Below are 23673 nucleotides of genomic sequence, written 5' to 3' on the forward strand. Positions count from 1 at the left end.
TGATGACAGAGGAGGACCTAGTGGGGGTTGTATTGTTATGTGGAAATACTATGCATGTACAAACTATTGTATTTTACTGTTGACTATAAACCATTAATCCCTCAATGAAGAAATTAAAAATAAAAAATAATAAAACTAAAAAAACCTATTTTTTACAAATTTTAATTTGCTTGGCAATAGTAATAAATTGACCACAGGGAAAGGTTGCATTTAATAGTTAAATTATAATTAAGTTAAGACTCTGTTTAGTAGCTGTGTGTGACACCACTACATTGGAGGAAGCTTCTTTGTTATTGTTTCTTTCCTTTTCTCTCACTTTCTGAAAAAAAAAAATGTCATTCTGAGGTGGAATGTTAAAACCCCAGTAATGACAAAAAATTATATTTAATTTTATGGAATAACTTATTGTGGTTTCAGGAGCTACTAAGCAAGCACATGACAGAAATGTATATATACATATATATATATGTATTTTTTGAGAAGACAATTACTTCCAACTATTCTAAAGAAAGACAAGAGGTAAAAATAAATAGATAAAAATCTAGCAGCATACTAAAAACACTGCAAACTAGTATAGTGGTCCTCCAAGTGTGACCTTCAGATTCTTAAAGGGTGCTAGATACTTTCAGGGGAAGTACAATTATTTTCCTCAGTATTACACAGTTTTCATTGCTGTAGCAAGGTATTATTCTCCTTTTTCACTGTATGGACATTTTCACTGACGTTGCAAAAGCCATGGTAGGTATAATTACTGGTTCCTTTGCAGGAATAAAACCAATGGCAAACCACCTTAAGTAGTTACTGAGTATATTCTTCACCATTGTATAGACTTAACTAAATCCCAACATGTCAGTCTTCACCTCAGAGTATGTGTGTGTTTTTAGTCCCTGACACAGTGACATGAGAATTATGCATAAAGAGCTACTCGCCTGCATATTGTTTAATGGCTATTGATAAAAAGCACTTCTGCACTGGTGCCATTGTTTGTATTTGCAAGTGGACTTGTCTGCTGTTTCCATGACACACCATGTTTCACTTGGAAGAACAACTAACAAACTATGATTATCAGGCTTGGAAATTGGCAGCCATTTCTAGAAAATGAAGTGAGTGTGCTTGTCACTTAAAGGAACACAGCTGACAGTATTTACTGCCAGTGATAAAAGTTTGAGCTTTCAAGCAAAAATTAGAATTTTAGAAAACTTATATCTGTCATTGTGAGCTTGACAGCTACCCAATGTCTAAAAACGTTTTTTGATGAGATTGGAGATATTAATAAATACAATTAAAATTTTGTTATTGCACAATATAAATCTCATAAAACAGTGAATCAATATATATATTAATTTGGGCAAGTTTTTAAAATCTTTTTAAAAAAAATATTTATTTGTTGCCCTTGTTTTACTGTTGTAGCTATTATTGTTGTTATTGATGTCTTCTTTGTTGGATAGGACAGAAAGAAATGGAGAAAGGAGGGGAGATAGAGAGGGGGAAGAGAAAGACACCTGCAGACCTGCCTCACCGCTTGTGAAGTGACTCCCCTACAGGTGGGAAGCCGGGGACTTGAACCGAGATCCTTATGCTGGTCCTTGCACTTTGAGCCACCTACGCTTAACCCACTGTGCTACCACCCGACTCCTGAAGTTTTTTTTTGTTTGTTTGTTTTTTAACCATAGTGCTGGCCAGCTTTGGTTTATGTTGGTGTGGGATATTGAACCTGGGATTTTGGAGCTAGAGGCATGAAAGTCTCTTCGTACAACCATTATGCTATCTTCCCCACCCTTGAACCAGTATTTTCCCAATGCCCAACATGATGCTATCAGCACATGCCTGAGTAAACAACTATTGAATTTGTATTGGATAACTTCTTATTCAGTCATCCACCAATGGGCACTAAGATTGTTCCACTCTTTTGGCTATTGTAAATAGTGCAGTTATGAGGTTAAGCACATATCGCCATGTGCAAGGATCTGCATTTAAGCCGCTGCTCCCCACCTGCAGAGGGGAATGCTTCACAGTCAGTGAAGCCATAGTGCTGGCACTGAGCCCCAGTGATAAGCCTGGTGCCAGTTTAAAAAAAATGCAACTGGGGGCCAGGTGGTGCGCCACCACCCGGCCCTCTTCCCTTCTCTATCTTCCTCATCCCTCTCAACTTCTCTCTGTCCTATCCTGCAACAATAGCAGCAACAACAATAGCAACAATAACAACAGAAAAAGGATGGCCTCCACGAGCAGTGGACTCGTAGTGTAGGAACCCAGCCCCAGAGGTAACTCTGGAGTAAAAAAAAAAAAAAAATGCAGCTATAAACATGTTTGTGTACATATATCCATTAAAATTGTTTCCATAGCCTTTAGATACATGTGTAAGAGTGGTACTACTTGATTATAAGGTATACCCATTTTTATTTAGAGATCTTTAATACTATTTCCTATAGTGACAACATCAGTTGAATCAATGGCTCTTTAATGTAATGGTACAAATTTATTGGCATCATACCAGAATCTGTATTATAATAATTTTTTAGGAAACTACCACTGATCAAGTTTTCGTGTAATATTGAAGAAATTCACGATCGGCTGAAAACATTCCCTTTCATTTTCTAACAGTAGACGTTGAATCAATCCAGTTTTTCTTCATATAGTTTAATGAGACTGTAATAGATTACATGCAGAGCCAGATATGAGTACCCAGTTTTCCTTTATGATGACAAACATTCAAGAAATGTGCAGAAAATGTAAAACAGGGGCCAGGTGATAACACACCTGGTTGAGTGCATATGTTACAATGCTCAAGAACCTGCGTTAGAGCCCCCAGTCCCCACCTGCAGGGGGAAAGCTACATGAGTGGTGAAGCAGAGCTGCAGGTGTCTCTCTGTCTCTCTCCATACCTCCTCTTTCTCCTCGACTTCTAGCTATCTCTATCCAATAAAGATAATGCAAAAATAAAATGTGAAACAATGCTTCTTCCTTTTTTTAAATATTTATTTTCCCTTTTGTTGTCCTTGTTGTTTTATTGTTGTAGTTATTATTGTTGTTGTTATCGATGTCTTCGTTGTTGGATAGGACAGAGAGAAATGCAGAGAGGAGGGGAAGACAAAGAGGGGGAGAGAAAGATAAACACCTGCAGACCTGCTTCACCGCTTGTGAAGCAGGTGGGGAGCTGGGGGCTGGAACCGGGATCCTTATGCTGGTCCTTGCGCTTTGCACCACCTGTGCTTAACCCACTTCATTACCACCCAACTCGCAATGCTTCTTCTCTTATGCACATCTATTTTTATAAATATATATAGTATTTTACAGGAATATGTAAATCTTTTTAAAATGTATATCTTGTTTTATAATGTGATATTTAGTTGTGACCCAAATAAAGCATAAATTCATTGTAATCTTCAATAATACTTAAAAAAATGTAACAAGGTCCTAAGACCCAAGTGTAAGCAGTATTGGAGAATTAGTAAAATGTATATAAGAGGTTGCACTTTTTTTTTTTAACAGTTCAACAACCCCCTCTAGGTCCTCCTCTGCCATCATGTTCCAAGACCTGAACTCTTATTCCCACACCAGAATCTTTTGCTTTGGTGCAATACACCAAACCACGTCCAAGTTCTGCTTTGTGTTAAAAGTTCTAACTAGTGGTCTGGGAGGTGGCACAGTGGTAATGTTTTGGACTCTCAAGCATGAAGTTGCAAGTTTGATCCTCAGCAACACATGTGCCAGAGTGATGGCTGGTTCTTTCTTTCACCTCCTATCTTTCTCATAGATGAATAAAAACTTTTTAAAAAGTTCTAACTGGGAGTCGGGCGGTGGCGCAGTGGGTTAAGCGCACGTGGCGCAAAGCGCAGGGACCGGTGTAAGAATCCCGGTTCGAGCCCCTGGCTCCCCACCTGCAGGGGAGTCGCTTCACAGGCGGTGAAGCAGGTCTGCAGGTGTCTATCTTTCTCTCCCCTCTCTCTCTGTCTTCCCCTCCTCTCTCCATTTCTCTCTGTCCTATCCAACAACAAAGCAACGTCAACAATGGCAATAATAACTGCAACGAGGCTGCAACAACTAGGGCAACAAAAAGGGAAAAAAAAAAAAAAAGGCCTCCAGGAGCGGTGGATTCATGGTGCAGGCAACCAGCCCAGCAATAACCCTGGAGGAAAAAAAAAAAGTTCTAACTATAAGAATGAAGATGAACAGGGACATGAGACACGGAACTTTAATAATCTGCATTGTTACCAACACCTCTACTCTGAGACCAAAAATCCTTCCACCATATTTTTGTATGCATATATGGTATCTTAATGCTATTCTCATAATATTCTATTTCCATAAAAAATCAAAAACTACTTTCTCAGAGTTTCTATGTGTTGAACAAGCTCTTCAAAAAAACATTTATGGGCAGCCAAGTGATGGTACACTTGGTTGAGCATACATGTTACAATGTACCAAGGATATGGGTTCCAGACTCTAGTCCCTACTTGCAGAAGGAAAGCTTTACAAGTGGTGAAGCAGTGCTGCAGACATCTCTCTCTCTCTCTTTCTCTCTCTCCCTCACCTTTCTTCTTGATTTCTGGCTGTCTCTATCCAATAAATAAATGTAATAGAAAGGCTTATGGAAATTAAAAAGTCTAAAAAAGCAAAGAGAGAGAGAGATGGGCTAAATATATAGTAAGGTCATAGAGAAGACTTCTTTGATTGGGTAATCTTTGATATGAAACACCAAAAACTATATATCTATGAATTATTACTGTGAAATCTAGTATTTTATGTACACAAACCATAGTTGCTAAAAAAGGCTTAATGACTAACACTGTAAAAATGTTTTTATCCAACTACCATTATTTTACCCCTGGTGGCCAAGGAAAATCACTGGTCTTTTTCTCCATTAGAAGTTTATAAGAAGTTATAACATGTGAGCAAAGTTATAGGCATTACCACAAGGAGAGACAGCTCTTCTCAAGATCACAGTGCTATAATTTACCATATGGATGCTATTTAAGCTCCTATGAAAAATGGGGGAAGAGTCACAGATTGGAGCAAGGATGAACATGAGGATTTCTTGCCATAGCAACAGAGAAGTAAGTGAAGAAGAGTTTAGGTAAATACTGCAACATCAATAATCACCCCAGGATTTAGAGAATTCTAATCGAAGCTAGGATGATGTTGCCAGCGATGTGAAACATCCATGATATATACCTTTATGAACTGGGAAAAGTAGGATGGATAGTAGAGTGTACATAATTCAAATAGTCAGCTCTCCTTTGGCAAACTATTTGAATGTGAACAAGTAAGATACCTATTTTTTTCTTTTCTTTCCTTTGTTTATATCTCTCTCTCTCTGTGTGTCTCTCTTTTTCACTTTTGTCATAACCACAGTTTTACCACTCTGAGCCAACATTTTCCGGTAAGAAGAAAGGAACAGAGAGGAGAAGGGTAGACAGCATAATGCTTATTCAAAGAGACTTTTATGCCTGAGGTTCCAAAGTCCCAGGTTGAACCCATCATACTACCATAAACCAGAGTGGAGCAGTGCTCTGATAAAAGAAGAAGGGGGAAAAAGAAAGAAAGAAAGAAAGAAAGAAAGAAAGAAAGAAAGAAAGAAAGAAAGAAAGAAAGGAAGGAAGGAGGAAAGAAAGGAAGGAGGTAGAGAGACAGAGGAAGAAAGGGAGAAAGGGAGAGAGGGAAAGATACCACAGCACAGGACCTTTTACAGAGCAGCTGGGGCCAGACTTGAACCTGAGTTGCATGCATAGCAAAGAAAGCATACCTCCCACCCCCAGGCCAGTCATTTTGCTGGCCCTCAACAAGGATTTCTATCTGGCAAATATGCAGAGAAAAGTTTTAACATACAACACATGCTCACATGACTATAAAATGACTTGGGTTTGGCATCAGGGCTATGGTTTTTTTAATCTGCACAATAAAACCTGGTCTGCTCTTGAGTTGGTCTCTTGCTGCTACAATTGCTTTATAGGTAGAAGCCTATGTAGTGCCTTCACTATGACAATTATACAGGAAGACTTTGAGGGACATTGTTCAACACACAGAAAGCACATTTACATTTTAGCATGATGCTCAAAGACCCAGGTTCAAATCCCTGGCCCCCACCTGCAGGGGAGAATCTTCACAAGTGCTGAAGCAGTGCTGCCAGTGTACCTCATCCTCGCTATCATTCCCTTCCGTCTCAATTTCTCTCTGTCCTGTAAAAGAAAAATAGGAAGGAAGAGAGAGAGAGAGAGAAGAGAGGAAAGGGGAAAAAGGAGGGGAGGGAAGGGAAGGGAAGGGAAGGGAAGGGGGAGGGGGAAGAGGGAAGGGGGAAGGGGGGACAGGGAAGAGGGAAAGGGGGAAGGGGGAAGGGGGAAGGGGGAAGGGGGAAGGGGGAAGGGGGAAGGGGGAAGGGGGAAGGGGGAAGGGGGAAGGGGGAAGGGGGAAGGGGGAAGGGGGAAGGGGGAAGGGGGAAGGGGGAAGGGGGAAGGGGGAAGGGGGAAGGGAAGGGAAGGGAAGGGAAGGGAAGGGAAGGGAAGGGAAGGGAAAGGAAAAGAAACACTATGGTTCATCCTGGATAAGACAGCTACTTTGACTTTTCAGGGCCTTGGGCATATAGGAGTTCTGTGATTAGCAGGGCTGCCTACAGACTGAAGAGATGATGTTTTAGAGCTGAGTTATGAGTCCCTTCAGTATGTGCAGCCAGAGATCTCCAGGCCTCTCCTTGGCATATTGTGTCATTGGTGGGGCCAAATAGCTCTGCAGCCAAGGCACAAAGATTAGGGCTGATTCTCAGTCCACAGCTGAGGCTGCTGGAGATGAGTTAGGCCCTTGGTGTAGGCCAGCTGGATCAAACAACCTCCCTGGGTCTTCCTTGGGCCCCACCAGGGTTTCCAGGCTTTCTAGATTCTCAAAATTTCAACAAAGGCACCTTTCTCAGTTGATGCTACCACTGTTATTGGTGTTGGGTGGGTCGGTGGGGAGTTTAAGCTGAAATTGTTGATTTCATCATTAGACAAACTTTATTATTTAAAATGTACTTTTATTGATTTATCACTGGTCTATAATACTACAGAACTCCAGGAATATAACTTTATATTAGAGCATGTGTGTATGATTCACCATACTCATCATTACTTATTCAATAGAGACAAAGAGAAAGAGAAAGAGAGTGAAAGAGACCACAGTTCTGAAGGTCTCTTCAGTGCAGTGGGGGCTTGGTTAGACACTGGGTCACACACATAGCAAAACAGCACACCATCCAGCTGAACTATTTCACTGGCCCCACTGGCCAGATTTCAAATATTCAGTTATAGTATGGAAGAATGTGTTGAAATATTTTTTTTAAAAAATTTATTTATATTTTTTAATATTTATTTATTTATTCTCTTTTGTTGTCCTTGTTTTATTGTTGTAGTTATTGATGTCGTTATTGGATAGGACAGAGAGAAATGGAGAGAGGACGGGGAGACAGAGAGGGGGAGAGAAAGACAGACACCTGCAGACCTGCTTTACCGCTTGTAAAGCTTGTGAAGCAACTCCCCTGCAGGTGGGGAGCCGGGGGCTTGAACCGGGATCCTTATGCCGGTCCTTGTGCTTTGCGCCACCTGCACTTAACCCGCTGAGCTATAGCCCGACTCCCTGAAAATATCTTATTTCATGAGATCTGCAAGAAATTTTCAAGATACCTATTACTCCTACTATCAATCAGTTCATTTCTCAACATTTAATTATCTTCAAAAGTGTTACTATCAGTGAAAATAACCTCCACTTAGCGGTGGAATTGGAATAAAATATAAATCTGACAAACTTTGAGCTTCAGGAGTGATTCAAAGCAATTTACTTAGACTTAAAGATGAGGAAAAGGAAAATTAAGTTACTTGTGGAAGTCAATGCTAGTAACTGATGAGGCAGAGATTCAAATCTATGCTTTGGATTATTTTATTTCTTATGTGTTGACCCACAGTTTACTTTGATGTCAGCTAGTCTAACATAAACAATGTTTTTTGTTTCCACCAGAGTTATTACTGGGGTTCGGTGCCTGCACTATGAATCCACTGTACCTGGAGGCCATTTTTTCCCTTTTGTTGCCCTTGTTGTTTATCATTATTGTTGTTATTGTTTTTGTTATTGCCGTTGTCGTTGTTGGATAGGACAGAGAGAAATCAATAGAGGAGAGGAAGACAGAAAGGGGAAGAGAAAGATACTGGCAGACCTGCTTCACCACTTGTGAAGCGACCCCCTGCAGGTGGGGAACCGGGGTCTTGAACTGGGATCCTTACGCTGGTCCTTGCACTTGGTGCTGTGTGTGCTTAACCTGCTGTGTTACTGCCCAGCCCCTAAGAATTTTTTTTTTTAAAAAAGGAATAGCCCAATAAAAATGGGCAAAAGATATGAATAGACAATTTTCCAAAGAAAAGATACACATGACTCACAGACATGAAGAAATGTTCCACTCCACTTATCATTAGAAATGTGCAAATAAAAACCACACTGAGATACTATCTCACACCAGTGAGAATAGCTTACATCAACAAATCAGGAAATCATAAGTGTTGGTGAGGATGTGGAAAAAGAGGAATTTATTACACTCCTGGTGGGAGTGCAGTCATTAGTGAGAACAGTATGAAGAATTCTTTTTTTTTCAAAATTTTTTTTTACATTTATTTATTTATTTATTTATTCTCCTTTTTCCTGCCCTTGGTTTTATTGTTGTTGTAGTTACTATTGTAGTTGATATTGATGTCGTTGTTGTTGGATACGACAGAGAGAAATGGAGAGAGGAGGGGAAGACAGAGAGGGGGAGGGACAGACACCTGCAGACCTGCTTCACCGCCTGTGAAGCGACTCCCCTGCAGTTGGGGTGTCGGGGGCTCGAACCAGGATCCTTACGCGGTCCTTGCGCTTTGCGCCATGTGTGCTTAACCCGCTGCACTACCACCCAACTCCCATGAAGAATTCTTAATCAAATAAAGATGGAAATCACTTATGACCCAGCAATACCACTGCTAGGAATTTATCCAAAAGACATTAAGACACTAATTCCAAGGGGATATATGAACGCCTATGATCACAGTTACATTATTCACAATGGTCAAAATATGAATGCTACCTAAATGTCATTGACAAATGACTGAATAAAAAATTAAGAGACATATACTCAATGGGGTATTACTCAGTAATTACAAAACAATATTTTGTCCGTCAGATACAATGAATGGAACTAGATGTGATTTTGCTTATTGAAATATGTAAGTAAGTGAAAGACAACTACTGGATGGTTTCACACATATGTGGAATACATGAACTTGTGAAAAAAACAAAGCGTAGCCAACCCAAGACCTTGAGAGGACTATGGTGGATATCCTTGAGAGATGGGGCACAGAACTTTGGTAGTGGGTGTGATGTGGAACAATATTCCTGTTATAATGTTGTTAATCACTATTAAATCACTAATAAAGATTTTAAAATAGTTCCTTCTATTTACTATATTGTGTCATTTCATTCTTCTTCCTTTTACTTGAAATCTGTATCTTTTTGTAGATGGTGTATAGTTCAGTCCTGTAGCTCAGTACAGAATAACAGCCTCTGGCGGTATGGATCGACCTGGCAACACCCATGTCCAGCAGGGAAGTAATTACAGAAGCCAGAACTCCCACCTTCTGCACCCCCAAAAGAATTTTGATCCATACTTCCAGTGGGAGAGAAGTAATAGGGGGGAGATGACCAGAGAATTCTGAACTCCAACTCCATCAGGACCCGGAGAGAGAGAAAGAAAAAGGGAGGGACATTTAGATATAGTAATAGATGTATGTGTGACTTGGAAAAGAAGAGAAGATGGGACCTTAAAAAAAGGGCAAATACATACAAATATAGAAAGATAGCTGTAGAAATAATAGTTAATCCGTATCTGTAACATTGGGGGAAATGCCGTAGCTTCCAATGGGGCTTCAGAACTCTGGTGGTGGGAACAGTACTAAGTAGTACCCCTGTTATCTTGCAATTCTGTAAATCAGTAATTAATCACTAATAAAAAAGAGAAAAAGAGAGAGAGAATGGGGGGGCAGGCAGTAGCACAGCGGGTTAAGTGCACATGGTGCTAAGCACAAGGACTGGGGCAGGGATCCCAGTTCAAGCCCCCAACTTCTCACTTGCAGGGGGCCACTTCACAAGCGGTGAAGCAGGTCTGCAGGTATCTTTCTCTCCTCCTCTGTCTTCCCTTCCCCCTCTCTGTCTTCCTCATCTCTCTCGATTTCTTTCTGTCCTATCATGCAACAACAACAGAAGTAACAACAATAAAAAATAATAACAGGAACAAGGGCTACAAGGGCAACAAAAATAGGAAAAATGCTTCTAGGAGCAGTGGATTTGTAGTGTAGTGGATTTGTAGTATAGGATTTGTAATATAGCAGTGGATTTGTAGTGTACCCTCCCAGCGATAACCCTGGAGGGAAAACAAAAATAAAATAAAATAATGAAAAAATAGAATAACAGCCTTTACCTTGTAATTAAAATGTTTAAACAATATATATTTAGTATAAACATCATTATGGCTTGGGTCAACTCCATTATCTTGCTAGCATCTTCCAGTGTCCCATCATTACTTGCTTTTCCCTCCCTTCTTTACTGATTTATTTTCAGATAAGTAACAATCTTTAAGTATTTGCTCTTTTGCCCATTACTGACCTTCTAACTAAACTTTGTATATTTTAAAAATCCTTATTTGGGGGATAATAACATATAATCTTGACACATTCTACTTAGAGCTAATATTGCATGACCTTATGAATAAACCTTTATTAAAATTCCGCTTAAACTCTCTCCAGAACTACTGACTTGGTGATGTTGTAGACAATTATTTCTCATTGAAATACTTAACTTCGCTTTTACTTCTTTTACTTTTACTTTAGTATTCTTTTACTTTAGGTAATATGATAAACACTATTTCTTTCACTTGTATAGTCTTTCATCTTTAAAACATATTTTCTGGAGTGAAAAACAGTGCTTTATGTTTATTCACTTTCCATATCTGGGCTGATCAATTCTCTTTTTCGAAGATTCAAATTCTAATCTATTGCTATGTACCACCTCATCTTTGCTATCACTTCACAAAGTGGAGTTATATTAAAGATCATTACATTTTTATTTGGATAAAGATATATTTATCTCTCATTTTAAAATAATATTTTTTGCTGAAAGTAAACCCTTGGATTACATCATCTTTTTTTTTTTTTTTTTATCCTGCTCTTTAAAGTAATTGTTCTGGGGGGTCGGGCGGTGACGCAGTGGGTTAAGCGCATGTGGCGCAAAGCGCAAGGACCGGCGTAGGGATCCCGGTTCGAGCCCCCGGCTCCCCACCTGCAGGGGGGTCGCTTCACAGGCGGTAAAGCAGGTCTGCAGGTGTCTATCTTTCTCTCCCCCACTCTGTCTTCCCCTCCTCTCTCCATTTCTCTCTGTCCTATCCAACAACGAATAGCGTCAACAAGGGCAATAATAACCACAACGAGGCTACAACAAAAGGGGGAAAAAGTGGCCTCCAGGAGCGGTGGATTCACGGTGCAGGCACCGAGCCCAGCAATAAGCCTGGAGGGAAAAAAAAACAACTTGTAAAAATAAATAAATAAATAAAAATTTAAAAAAAGAAGTTGTTCTGTTGCATTTTGTTTTTTGTTAATTATGATAAAAAGTCAACTGGATTTTGTGCCATAACTCTCTTGCACCAAATGTTACTTTTTTATTGCTATCAGTATTTTCTCTCAAGGATCACAGTCTTTCTCTGATCACTGTCTGGGGTCTGAAAACAGTAATCTCACACTTACAGTTGTTTGTTCATGGCTACAAAGGAAAGATCAGTAACAGTACTCTCCCCAGGTTGCAAAGCCTTTGAGACAGTATTTGTGAGGCAGGTATTATTTTCAGCATATTAAACTTAGGCTGACTCATGAGTGAGAGAGACAGAATTTGCATCTGGGCTGGCAGATTCCAGATCTGTGCTCTGATGTAATCTTCCATGCTATCTCTGCAGTGTGAACATACATTTATTACTTCCATAGTGTCTGTGACACTATTTTCCTCACTTATTTATTAACATTTGTTATTACATTGCTCTACTTCTATTATACTGCATCATATATATATATATATATATATATATATATATATATATATATATATATATGGAGAGAGAGAGAGACTGAGAGAGAGAGATAGAAGATGTGAATCAGAGGGACAGAGTGAGACAGAGTGAGAGAGAACATATCACCAAAGCTTCCTTCAATGCAGTAGAGTGTGGGCTCGAACCCAGGCCACACACATGGCAAAGCAGCACACTATTCAAATGAGCTATTTCACCAGGACAATAGCATATATTTTACAACATCATGTTTGCAAATGTCTCCCCATTGCTTAGCACAGACTCTCAGCAGATACCAAATGCATGTTTGTTGAATGAAGGTAGATGTCACAATTATAAAACAATTTTGAAAATACAAACTTTTGTATATATTTGGTGTACACACAAACAACTTTGAAGATGCTCCTAAAATCTTATGAATAAAAGTGTGAACCAATGTTTAATGAGTAAAAAAGAAATTCTGAAGCCTCCCCACCTGTAGGGGAGAGAAGCTTCATGGGTAGTGAAGCAGGACTGCAGGTGTCTATCCCTCTCTATCTCCCTCTTTCCCTGTCAATTTCTCTGTATCCTATCAAACAAACTAGAAAGAGGTGGAGAAGGCTGTTCTGTAAGCCATTAACACTCCCCAATAGGATAAAATGAACTCTTTGTAATATACATTAAAAATTCTGAGGATAAAATGAGGATGATAAATAAGCACAAAAACCATCTTAGGCATCATCAGCATTTTTACCATTCTATAAACTGAGATATAATCATATGACATGGAAAAGTTATAGTAGAATTTGTACTCCTGGTAACATGACCATATTTAGAAATCCATTTTTAGGAATGCTCAAAGCATCAACTGACACGCAGTCAGCAGCACTAGCTTGATGATGTAAGTAAAGAGGTGATATGCATTTCACCACTGAGTCCAAATACCACCTTGGGTTGAGTAAAAAATAATCTCTGTAATTGTCACCACCTAGAACATTAGTAGAAAGAAAAGAACTCTATGATAGCTGTTTCAAGAACTTTTGTATCACTTTTTGTCATTCTACATAGTAATGCTCAGCAAATCTCAAGACAGACTTTTGTTGAGGTTATATTTATGGTGCTTGTAATTTTCTGGTGGCAAAACAATGTGCACTTTTCATTATTTCTTTTTTTTTTTAATTTTATTTTTTGCCTCCAGAGTTATCACTGGGACTCAGCACCTGCACTACCAATCCACTACTCCTGGAGGTCATTTTCCCCCTTTTGTTGCCCTTGTTGTTTATCGTTGTTGTGGTTATTATTGTTGTTATTGCTGTCATTGTTGTTGGATAGGACAGAGAGAAACCGAGAGAGGACAGGAAGACAGAAAGGGGGAAAGACAGCCATTGCAGGCCAGTTTCACCCCTTGTGAAGCAACTCCCTGCAAGTGGGGAGCCGGGGCCTAGAACCTGGATCCTTCCGCGGGTCCTTGCACTTGGTGCCATGTGTGCTTAACTTGCTGCGCTATCTTCTGGTCCCCATTTTTTAAATTTGTGATTAATATTAAGTTACAAAACTATAAGATTAATTGCATGCCACCCCCACCATGAAAGTTCTGTATCCCCGCCCTCCCGTCTCCTAAACATAGCTGCCATAGCTCTCACAAGTCTTAGAAACAGTTTGCTTGATATTTTTTTTCAAGACATCTGTATGAGATCTCTAGATTCCACATATGAATGAAACCATTGAAAGTTGTCTTTCACTTCCTTACTTATTTCCCTACGCATAATCACCTCCAATCTCTCTAATGATAAGTCAAGCGGGGCATTTCTTCATATGTCTGTGGGCCAAGTGTTTCTCTTCTTCAGAAAACTGTTTAGTTCTTTGACCCATAATTTCATTCAGTTATTTTTACTTCTTTTGTAAACCTGTAAGAATTCTGTATAGATGTTTTGATATTAGTTGCTTGTCAGATGAGCAATGGGAAAATATCTCCTCCTCTTGTTATTTCTGGGTTTGTTATCACTGAATTATTTCTGGGGCTCTGTATCTGCACAACTCTATTGCTCCCAGTGACCATTTTGCTTTCTTTCTTCTGGATAGAGAGAGGCTGAGAAGGAGAAAGAGACAGAGAGGAGAAAGACCACAGCACCACTCCACATAAAGTTTCTCCATGAGAAGCGCTCTCATGTGGTGACCTGGGGCTCAAAGCTGGGTCCTTCCTTATGGTAACGTATGCACTCTAGTGACTGAGCCACATCCTAGGCCCCACACTTAGTTTTAACTGAGGCACAACTACGTGATGATTTTGAGCTAAGTTTTGAGTTAACAAATCTAATGATATGTGGTAGGCCTTACATTTGCGTAAAATAAAAGAAAGGATCTGCAGCAAATGCAAATAAATGCAAAAAAGGAGTATTTAAATTTTGATCCATGATTAGTATCAACCATCATAATGTGGTAATAATACAAAAGAAAAAAGATTTCATTTGGTGTATAACTAATGGCTGTAAGCTATTTATAGGCTGAGTATTCTGATTAATTTATCTGCAGAAATATATTTATTGACTATGTCAGACTATGTTTTTAAGCCTGAGTTCTTTAAAATCATTTTAATACTAGAATCATATGCACCAACTTCTGTAGTTCTACAACATGACAAGCCAAGCAAAATGATGTATTTCACTTGGTGCATTATTAATTGTATGAATTGACTGTTTAACCTCTACTGATTTGCATTTTTTACTGAATGTTCAAATTAGAAACATCAGCAAAAGTTATTTTACAATAGAAGAAAAAGGATACAGAAGTTAACGCTAGCATAATAGGGAAGATCACTCTGCTATATTCACCATTACATATCCTTTCTTTAGTAATTTTCAAGGCCTTTGAAGTGCAAACTTAGTTTCAAAACAAAAGTTTTTAAATCTAGGTAGTGAACTTATTAAATTAACCTTAGCATCCTCAAGAACTATAGCATTTTATTATTTCTTACATTTGGATTTTCACACTTCTCATTCATGTTACTATTTTATAACACTGATTCTAATTTTGATCCAACCATGCCATTTAGAGGCATGTTCATTATTATAAATGACTCAGGAATCTATCAAACCTTTCTGTTGTTCAAGAGATATATCACATACAGTGTAGACCATATTGGTGAGTCTGTTTATGTGTAGTGAAAGCCATGTTCGGTGACTTAAGAACTGTAAGGATTATAAGATTATTGAGGTATAGTTCCATGCCATACCCACCATCAAAGTTCTGTGTTTCCCACAGCCTCCATAGTTCTCACAAAGTCTTAGAGACAGTTTTGCTACTCCTTTTTGTTTTCCTTTTGCAAGTCCATATGCTTCAATTCTCTATATTTCACAACTGTGCTGAACCATTCACAGAGTTGTATTTCTGAGTATATATTCCACAACTTCTTCATCTAGTCATTTGTTGGTGGACATTGAGGTTGCTTCCACTTCTTGTCTACTATGAATAATGCAGTAATGAACACAGGGGTGCATGTCCCTTCAAATTACTGTCTCTGTGTTCTTTGGATAAATGCCTAGGATTGAGATTGCTGGGTTACAGGTATTTCCATATTTATTTGTTTAAGAACAGAAGACATATTTTTATAATAAATATGCAGAGTAACCCTGGCAGTGCAAAATATTCTAACAATACAGAGTTTTAAGGGAATATATATATATATATATATATATATATCCTTTTAGAGAAAGGTATATATATATATATATATATATATATATACATATATATATATATATCCTTTTAGAACAACAAACATGTTTCACACCTTTAGATAGCTGTTACACCCACTCCTGCAGAGTATTCTTTCAATCTGCTATGCCCTCACCAAATAGGACACACACTCTCAAGCCTTTGTTGGCACTTTGCACAAGTCAGAATTCTTTTTCACCACTCTATCTTGTACATTTCTGGAATTCCTTTCAGCTTTCAATATCACCTCTCTTGCTTACCTGATTTAGCCTTGCAGTTGTAATCGGCTACAAGAGTTACTTTTTTGTTTTCCCTTTTTCACTTTGCCCTGCAAATAGGAACAGTTCTTTTTGTGTTTACCCTTCCAATAAGCTTTGAGATGGCCTTTTGTGGTTTCTGTGACTATGGAGCTTGGTACAAACAGTTGAATCAAATGCCTTTTGTTCTCGTTTAAATAGAATGGAAGTTGATGATACAGTGTTACTAAATACCAGCTGCTTACATAGATAGCATAAAGCACACAAGTTATGTTGGTAGCACTTGTCTGTGGTTACTAAGACTTCCATTTACCTGTGCGCATGGTTCAGGGCAAGGTCAGGCTTCCTCATCCGCAGGTAGCAGGCGACCAGCTTTGTCTCGATGAAACTTGCTACACTTGTAATGTCTGCAGCAGATGCTTCAAATGGTTTTCCCATAGCTGCTCCTTTGCTACAAAGCTGTAAGAAGACAATACTTTGAATGTTCTTATATTCAAAGTATAGAGTTTACTTTTTATTTTATTATTATTTTGTTTGCTTTTTACAAGAACACTGCTTAAGTCTGGCTTATGGTGGTGCTGGTGATTGAACCTGGGATTGCTGGTGCCTCGGGTATGAAGCATAACCATTATGCTATCTCCCCAGGCCCCAAAGTGTAGAATTAATCTTTGAAGAAGTGAGGCATATATACATACATACATATACCTTTTGCAAACTGCAAGTAAAATGTTAAGATTTTGATTATAAATTAAACAAATTGTTCCTGTTCACTACTACCTGACTATAATATAAAATGAGTAACATATTATACTATAAAATATTTCCTACAAGATATTTCTAAAGCATGGTTTATTTTAAAGGGATGTCATTTGCTCAGAATGTCTATTTAAAAAATAAAGCATACAATAAGCAAAGATATTAACAGAAAACTAGGTATAAATCATATTAAATACCAGCGATTTTATGAAAGCCCAGCTGAGCAATGATCTAGCATGCTATCAAGTTTGATTTAATATAATAAGGGATATCGGAAGTAAACTCCTAGGAGCCATTAACATGATCAGTGATTAATTTGAGTCTGAATCATATTCTCTAGGATATTATTGAAGGAAAAGAAGTGAGAATTTATTAGAATTTATTGGCAGAGGCCACGGGATTCTTAGTAAAAATTCCAGGAAGCCAATGGTTTCTGGGCACCATAGATAAACTGTAGAGGAAGAAAATAACTAATATATGTATTGGGAGAATCCCAAACACTAAGAAGTGTCAGTAAGATGACAGGGTGAAGCAGGCCCTCTTTCACCTTGGAACTTTCAACTGTTTTCAGGAATCAGCACTGATGGCAGCATGGAAGAGACCTCAGCCTCCATTCAGTGACTGTGCTTAGGAGGTCTGCTTCTCTGTGCTTTCCCTCACCACCTGTGTATATAGAAGGGCAAGTGCTCTCATCAGGGAGAATCATATCCAGAATTAACACCTACTTATAGAGACCTGAGATAAAATTTTAAATTTTGAATTTTTTTTTACTGTCTTTATTGGGGGATTAATGGTTTATAGTTGACAGTGAAATACAATAGTTTGTACACGCATTAAATTCTGAATCTTGCTGAGGAATACCAAAGGGGATCATCTGGGACACAAACAAGACAGGACTAGAATGACTTCAGGGACCCACTAAATCACTGGTGAGTGCAAATACATGTGGCTCATGGACAGAGAGGAGCCTAAGGAGAGACTGAGTCTGGCAATAGTCCAGTAATAGTCTGGCAGTTTACCAGTTGAGACACCACCTCCAGTCTGTTTCACCAACAAAAAGATGACTGAAGGGAAGAGAGGACTCCTTTAAAACTCACCAAACGCAACTGTGAGTCACCATTGCTACTGCCCTCAGAAGCTGGAGCAGCAGCAGGGAGGTGCTGTGTTGACACCAGGGGACAGAGAACTAACCAGGAAACTCAGAAGATCTATACCTAGAGGCCTAGAAGTGGGGCTCTGAAAGTTTCTTTGCATAACCACTGGATTATCTCTGCCCCACCCTGCTATATCTCGATGAGGAGTCAGTGATTAAGTGAAGAAGCTAACTAATAGTTTAAAAGCCCTCAGGCTCCCATTGAATATAGGGAAGAAAAAGAACAAAAGAAGCTTTTAACAGTCTCTGTGCTCCAAAACAGGGATTAAAAATAATTTTGAGACAACTGCCAATGTCCATAACTGTGAACCCTTTAAGTACCTTACTTAGACACAAGTCAATCCAGGCATGAGTGATCACTAATTAGAAAAGTACTGAGAGAGGGACCTCATAACATACTATATAGAATGGTTAAACCAACAAGAATAAATATTGGAGAAATGAACCAGGACAAGAGTCCAGCTAAAAGCCCCCCAAAGGTTGAAGAACAAAATAATGAGGTCAACATTCAAACACAGGTTAAGGAAATAATCACAGGAGTGAGTAAAGAGTTTGAAAGAAATGTCATCAGAAATGCAGAAACAACAAATGAGACTCTGGAAGAAAATACTGATTATCTCAAGGTTATTAGAGAGATGAAAGCTGAAATAGCTGAGCTAAAAACACAACTAGCTAAACAAGCTAAAACAGTATCAGAACAGGGTAACAAAATAGATGAACTCCACAAAACAGTAGAGCGGAGAGAGAATAGAATCAATGAGGCTAATTCTGTCATTAGCAAGATCAAGAACAAATTAGAGACAACTAAAAGAGAAGTAAAAGATCTCAAAAAGCGATTAAAAGATACTGAAAACAACAACAGGGACCTATGGGATGACTTCAAAAGAAATAATATACACATTATTGGCTTATCAGAGTAAGAGAGGAAGGGGAAGAAAGCATTCTTCAGGACATAATAGCTGAGAACATCTCTAGTCTAGAAAACATAAAAGACACAAAGCTTCAAGAAGCCCAGAGGGTCCCAAACAGAATTAACCCAGACTTAAAGACTCCAAGACATATCATATTTAGAATGGAAAGGAATAAGGATAAAGAAAGGTTCCTGAAGGCTGCAAGAGAAAAACAAAAAGTCACCTACAGAGGAAAACCCATAAGATTAGCAGCAGACTTCTCCACACAAAGACTACAGGCCAGACAAGAATGGCAAAATATCTATCAAGTGCTCAATGAGAAAGGCTTTCAACCAAGACTATTATATCCTGCTAGACTGTCATTCAGACTAGAAGAATGCATAAAAACTTTCTCAGACAAGCAACAGTTGAAAGAATCAACTATCACCAAGCCTGCCCTGAAAGAAGTTCTGAAAGGTCTCCTCTAAACAGTTAGACCATCATAAATATGCTATCATATCAGAACACTCTAAAAATATAAAATAATAGCATTAAAATAACTTCAATCTTTGATATCAATAAATGTCAATGGCATGAATTCACCTATTAAAAGGCACAGAGTAGGAAGATGGATCTGAAAACACAACCCAACAATATGCTGTCCACAGGAAACCCACCTAATTCAACAAGACAAAAACAGACTTAAAGTGAAAGAGTGAAAAACTATTATATAAGCCAATGTCCCACAAAAAAGGGCAGGAACAGCTATTCTCATATCGACACAACAGAATTTAAAATCAATAAAATTTAAAAAGATAGGGATGGACACTACTTAATGCTCAGAGGATCAGTCAATCAAGAGGACTTAACAATTATTAACATCTATGCACCCAATGAGAAGCCATCTAAATACATTAAAAATCTACTGAAAGAGCTTAAGCAATATATTAACAGCAACACAGTCATAGTAGGGGACATCAACACCCCACTATCTCAACTGGACAGATCATCCAGGCAGAAAATCAATAATGACATAAGGGAGCTAAATGAGGAGATAGATAAACTAGAAGTATTGGACATTTTCAGAGTCATTCGCTGACAGTCCCTGTTCAGGCACCTAGCTTTGCAGGCAGGAGACAGATGACCAGGGACTCATGGCTGAGCTGGGAATGCAGTTCAATCTTTATTGATGAGTGCGAATGCAGTGCAATCAATCTAATCTCCATTCATTAGAAAATCCTGTCCTTTGTATCTCCTGAGGTGGAAGTGTCAGATCGAAAGCGGAAGTATGTAAGATAGGGGGTGGGGAGAAGGAAAAAAACTCATGGGGAAGTATCAACCTTGCATCTAACCAGCAGGGATTAAACCAATGCCCTGTAGGCAGGGCAGATCTCAGGTAAAGCAGTTGTTATGTAAATAGATCACAGCATTAAGCAATGCAAGCAAAACTAACTTGATGATCAAAACAGAAGGGGTCTTAGAAGCAGAATTAGAAGCAAACCAACAATTCGCCCCAAGAAACTGGAATACACATTCTACTCAAGTCCACATGGGTCATTCTCAAGGATAGACCATATGTCAGGCCACAAAGACAGCATCAGCAAATTCAAGAGCATTGAAATCATCCCAAGCATCTTCTCAGATCACAGTGGAATGAAACTAACACTTAACCATCAACAAAAGATTAGTAAGAGCCCCAAAATGTGGAAGCTCAACAGTACACTACTTAACAACTACTGGGTCAAAGAGGAAATAAAGGAAGAAATCAAAATGTTTCGAGAGTTCCATGAAAATGAAGACACAAGCTACAAAATATTTGTGACACAGCTAAGGCAGTACTGAGAGGGAAATTCACAGCCATACAAGCACACATTAGGAAACAAGAAAAAGCACAAATAAACAGCCTGATTGCACATTTAAAAAACCTAGAAGAAGAACAACAAAGGAACACTAAAGCAACCAGAAGGACAGAAATCACTAAAGTTAGGGCAGAAATCATTAACACTGAAAATAAGAAAACCATACAAAAGAGCAACAAAAGTAAATGTTGGTTCTTCGAAAGAGTGAACAAAATCAACAAACCTTTAGCCAGACTCACAAAACAAAAAAGAAAGAACCCAAATAAATCAGATCATAAATGAAAGTGGAAATATCACAACAGACACCGCAGAAATTCAACATATCATGTGAGGCTTCTATGAATAACTATATGCCACTAAGCTAGAGAGCCTGGAAGAAATGGATGATTCCTAGATACCTACAAACTTCCTAAATTAAGTAAAGAGGAACTTGATAACATGAACAGGTTCATCAAAGCTAATGAAATTGAAACAGTTCTCAAAAACCTTCACAAGAATAAAAGTCTGGACCAGATGGTTTTACAAATGAATTCTACAAAACCTTCAAGGAAAAACTAATACCTCTACTTTTAAAAAGTCTTCCAGAAGATTGAAGATACTGGAGTACTCCCTGCCAGCTTCTATGAAGCCAACATCACTCTGATACCAAAAGCAGACAGGGACACAACCAAAAAAGAAAACTACAGACCAATATCTCTGATGAACATAGATGCTAAAACATTGAACAAAATTCTAGCCAACCAGATACAGCAGTCTATTCAAAAGATTGTTCATCATGACCAAGTGGGGTTTATCCCACGCATGCAAGGGTGGTTTTATATATGTAAATCAATCAACGTGCTTCACCACATCAATAAAAGCAAGACCAAAAACCACATGGTCATATCAATAGATGTAGAGAAAGCCTTTGACAAAATACAACATAACTTTATGATCAAAATACTACAAAAAATGGGAGCAGATGGAAAATTCCTCAAGATAGTGGAGTCTATATATAGCAAACCTACAGCCAACATCATACTCAATGGTGAAAAACTGGAAGCATTTCCACTCACATCAGGTACTAGACAGGGATGCCCACTATCACCATTGTTATTCAACATAATGATGGAAGTTCGTCCTATAGCAATCAGGCAGGAGCAAGGAATTAAAGGCATACAGATTGGAAGCGAAGAAGTCAAACTATCCCTCTTTGCAGATGACATGATAATATACATAGAAAAATCTATGGAATCCAGCAAGAAGCTTTTGGAAATCATCAGGCAATATAGTAAGGTGTCAAGCTACAAAATTAACATTCAAAAGTCAGTGGCATTCCTCTATGCAAACACTAAATTAGAAGAAGTAGAAATCCAGAAATTAATTCCTTTTACTATAGCAACATAAACAATTAAATATCTAGGAGTAAACCTAACCAAAGAAGTGAAAGTCTTGTATACTGAAAATTATGAGTCACTACTCAAGAAAACTGAAACATACACTAAGAAGTGGAAAGATATTCCATGCTCATGGGTTGGAAGAATTAACATCATCAAAATGAATATACTACCCAGAGCCATATACAAATTTAATTCTATCCCATCAAGATCCCAACCACAGTTTTTAGGAGAATTACACAAAGGCTTCAAATGTTTATCTGGAACCAGAAAAGACCTAGAATCTCCAAATTAATTTTGAGAAGAAAGAACAGTACTGGCGGCATCACACTCCCAGTTCTCAAATTGAATTGATCTCAAATCTCAAATTGTCATCAAAACTGCTTGGTACTGGAACATAAATAGACACACTGACCAGTGAATAGAATTGACAGCCCAGATGTAACCCCCAACTCCTAAGGACATCTTAATCTTAATCTTTGACAAAGGTGCCCAGATTATTAAATGGGGAAAGATGAGTCTTTTCAACAGATGGTGTTGGAAAAAATAGGTTGAAACATGCAGAAGAATGAAACTGAACCACTGTATTTCACCAAATACAAAAGTAAATTCCAAGTGGATCAAGGACTTGGATGTTAGACTAGAAATTATCAGATACTTAGAGGAAAATATTGGCAGAACTCTTTTCTGCATAAATTTTAAAGACATCTTCAATGAAAGGAATCCAATTACAAAGAAGATTAAGGCAAGCATAAACCTATGAGACTACATCAAATTAAAAAGCTTCTGAACAGCAAAAGAAACCACTACCCAAACCAAGAGACCCCACACAGAATGGGAGAAGATCTTTACATGCCATACATCAGACAAGAGGCTAATAACCAGAATATATAAAGAGCTTTCCAAACTCAACTACAAGAAAACAAATAACCCCATCCAAAAATGGGGAAAGGACATGGACAGAATATTCACCACAGAAGAGATCCAAAAGGCCAAGAAACAGATGAAAAAATGCTCCAAGTCTTTGATTGTCAGAAAAATGCAAATAAAGACAACAATGAGATACCACTTCACTCCTGTGAGAATGTCATACATCAGAAAAGGTAACAAAAGCAGCAGTTGCTCCAGAGGTTGTGGGCTCAAAGGAACCCTCCTGCACTGTTGGTGGCAATGTAAATTGGTCCAGCCTCTGTGGAGAACAGTCTTTAAAACTCTCAGAAGGGTAGAAATGGACCTACCCTATGCTATGATCCTGCAATTCCTCTCCTGGGGAAATATCCTAATAAACCCAGCACACTCATCCAAAAAGATCTGTGTATACATATGTTCTTAGCAGCACAATTTGTAATAGCCAAAACCTGGAAACAATCCAGGTATCCAACAACAGATAAGTGGCTGAGCAAGTTGTGTTATATATACACAATGGAATACTACTCAGCTATAAATAATGGTGACTTTACCGTTTTCAGCTGATCTTGGATGGTCCTTGAAAAATTCATGTGAAGTGAAATAAGTTAGAAACAGAAGATGAATATGAATATAAATATAACATAAATAATATAATAAAATACAATATATTTTATATATTTATT

The 23673-nt window shown here is 38.3% G+C and overlaps 1 protein-coding gene across 1 annotated transcript in view; it reads right to left on the bottom strand.

Annotated features, from left to right (window-relative positions):
• Positions 1–23673, bottom strand: part of SPATA16 (spermatogenesis associated 16) — a 331768-nt gene that overhangs the window by 211708 nt on the left and 96387 nt on the right. The window contains exon 3 of the mRNA XM_007517989.2: positions 16361–16506. Coding sequence (XP_007518051.2) covers positions 16361–16506 — 146 coding nt within the window. The remainder of the gene's footprint in view (positions 1–16360; positions 16507–23673) is intronic.

The sequence above is a fragment of the Erinaceus europaeus genome, chromosome 14, assembly GCF_950295315.1.
Source record: "Erinaceus europaeus chromosome 14, mEriEur2.1, whole genome shotgun sequence".
In the NCBI taxonomy this organism is placed as follows: Eukaryota; Metazoa; Chordata; class Mammalia; order Eulipotyphla; family Erinaceidae; genus Erinaceus; species Erinaceus europaeus.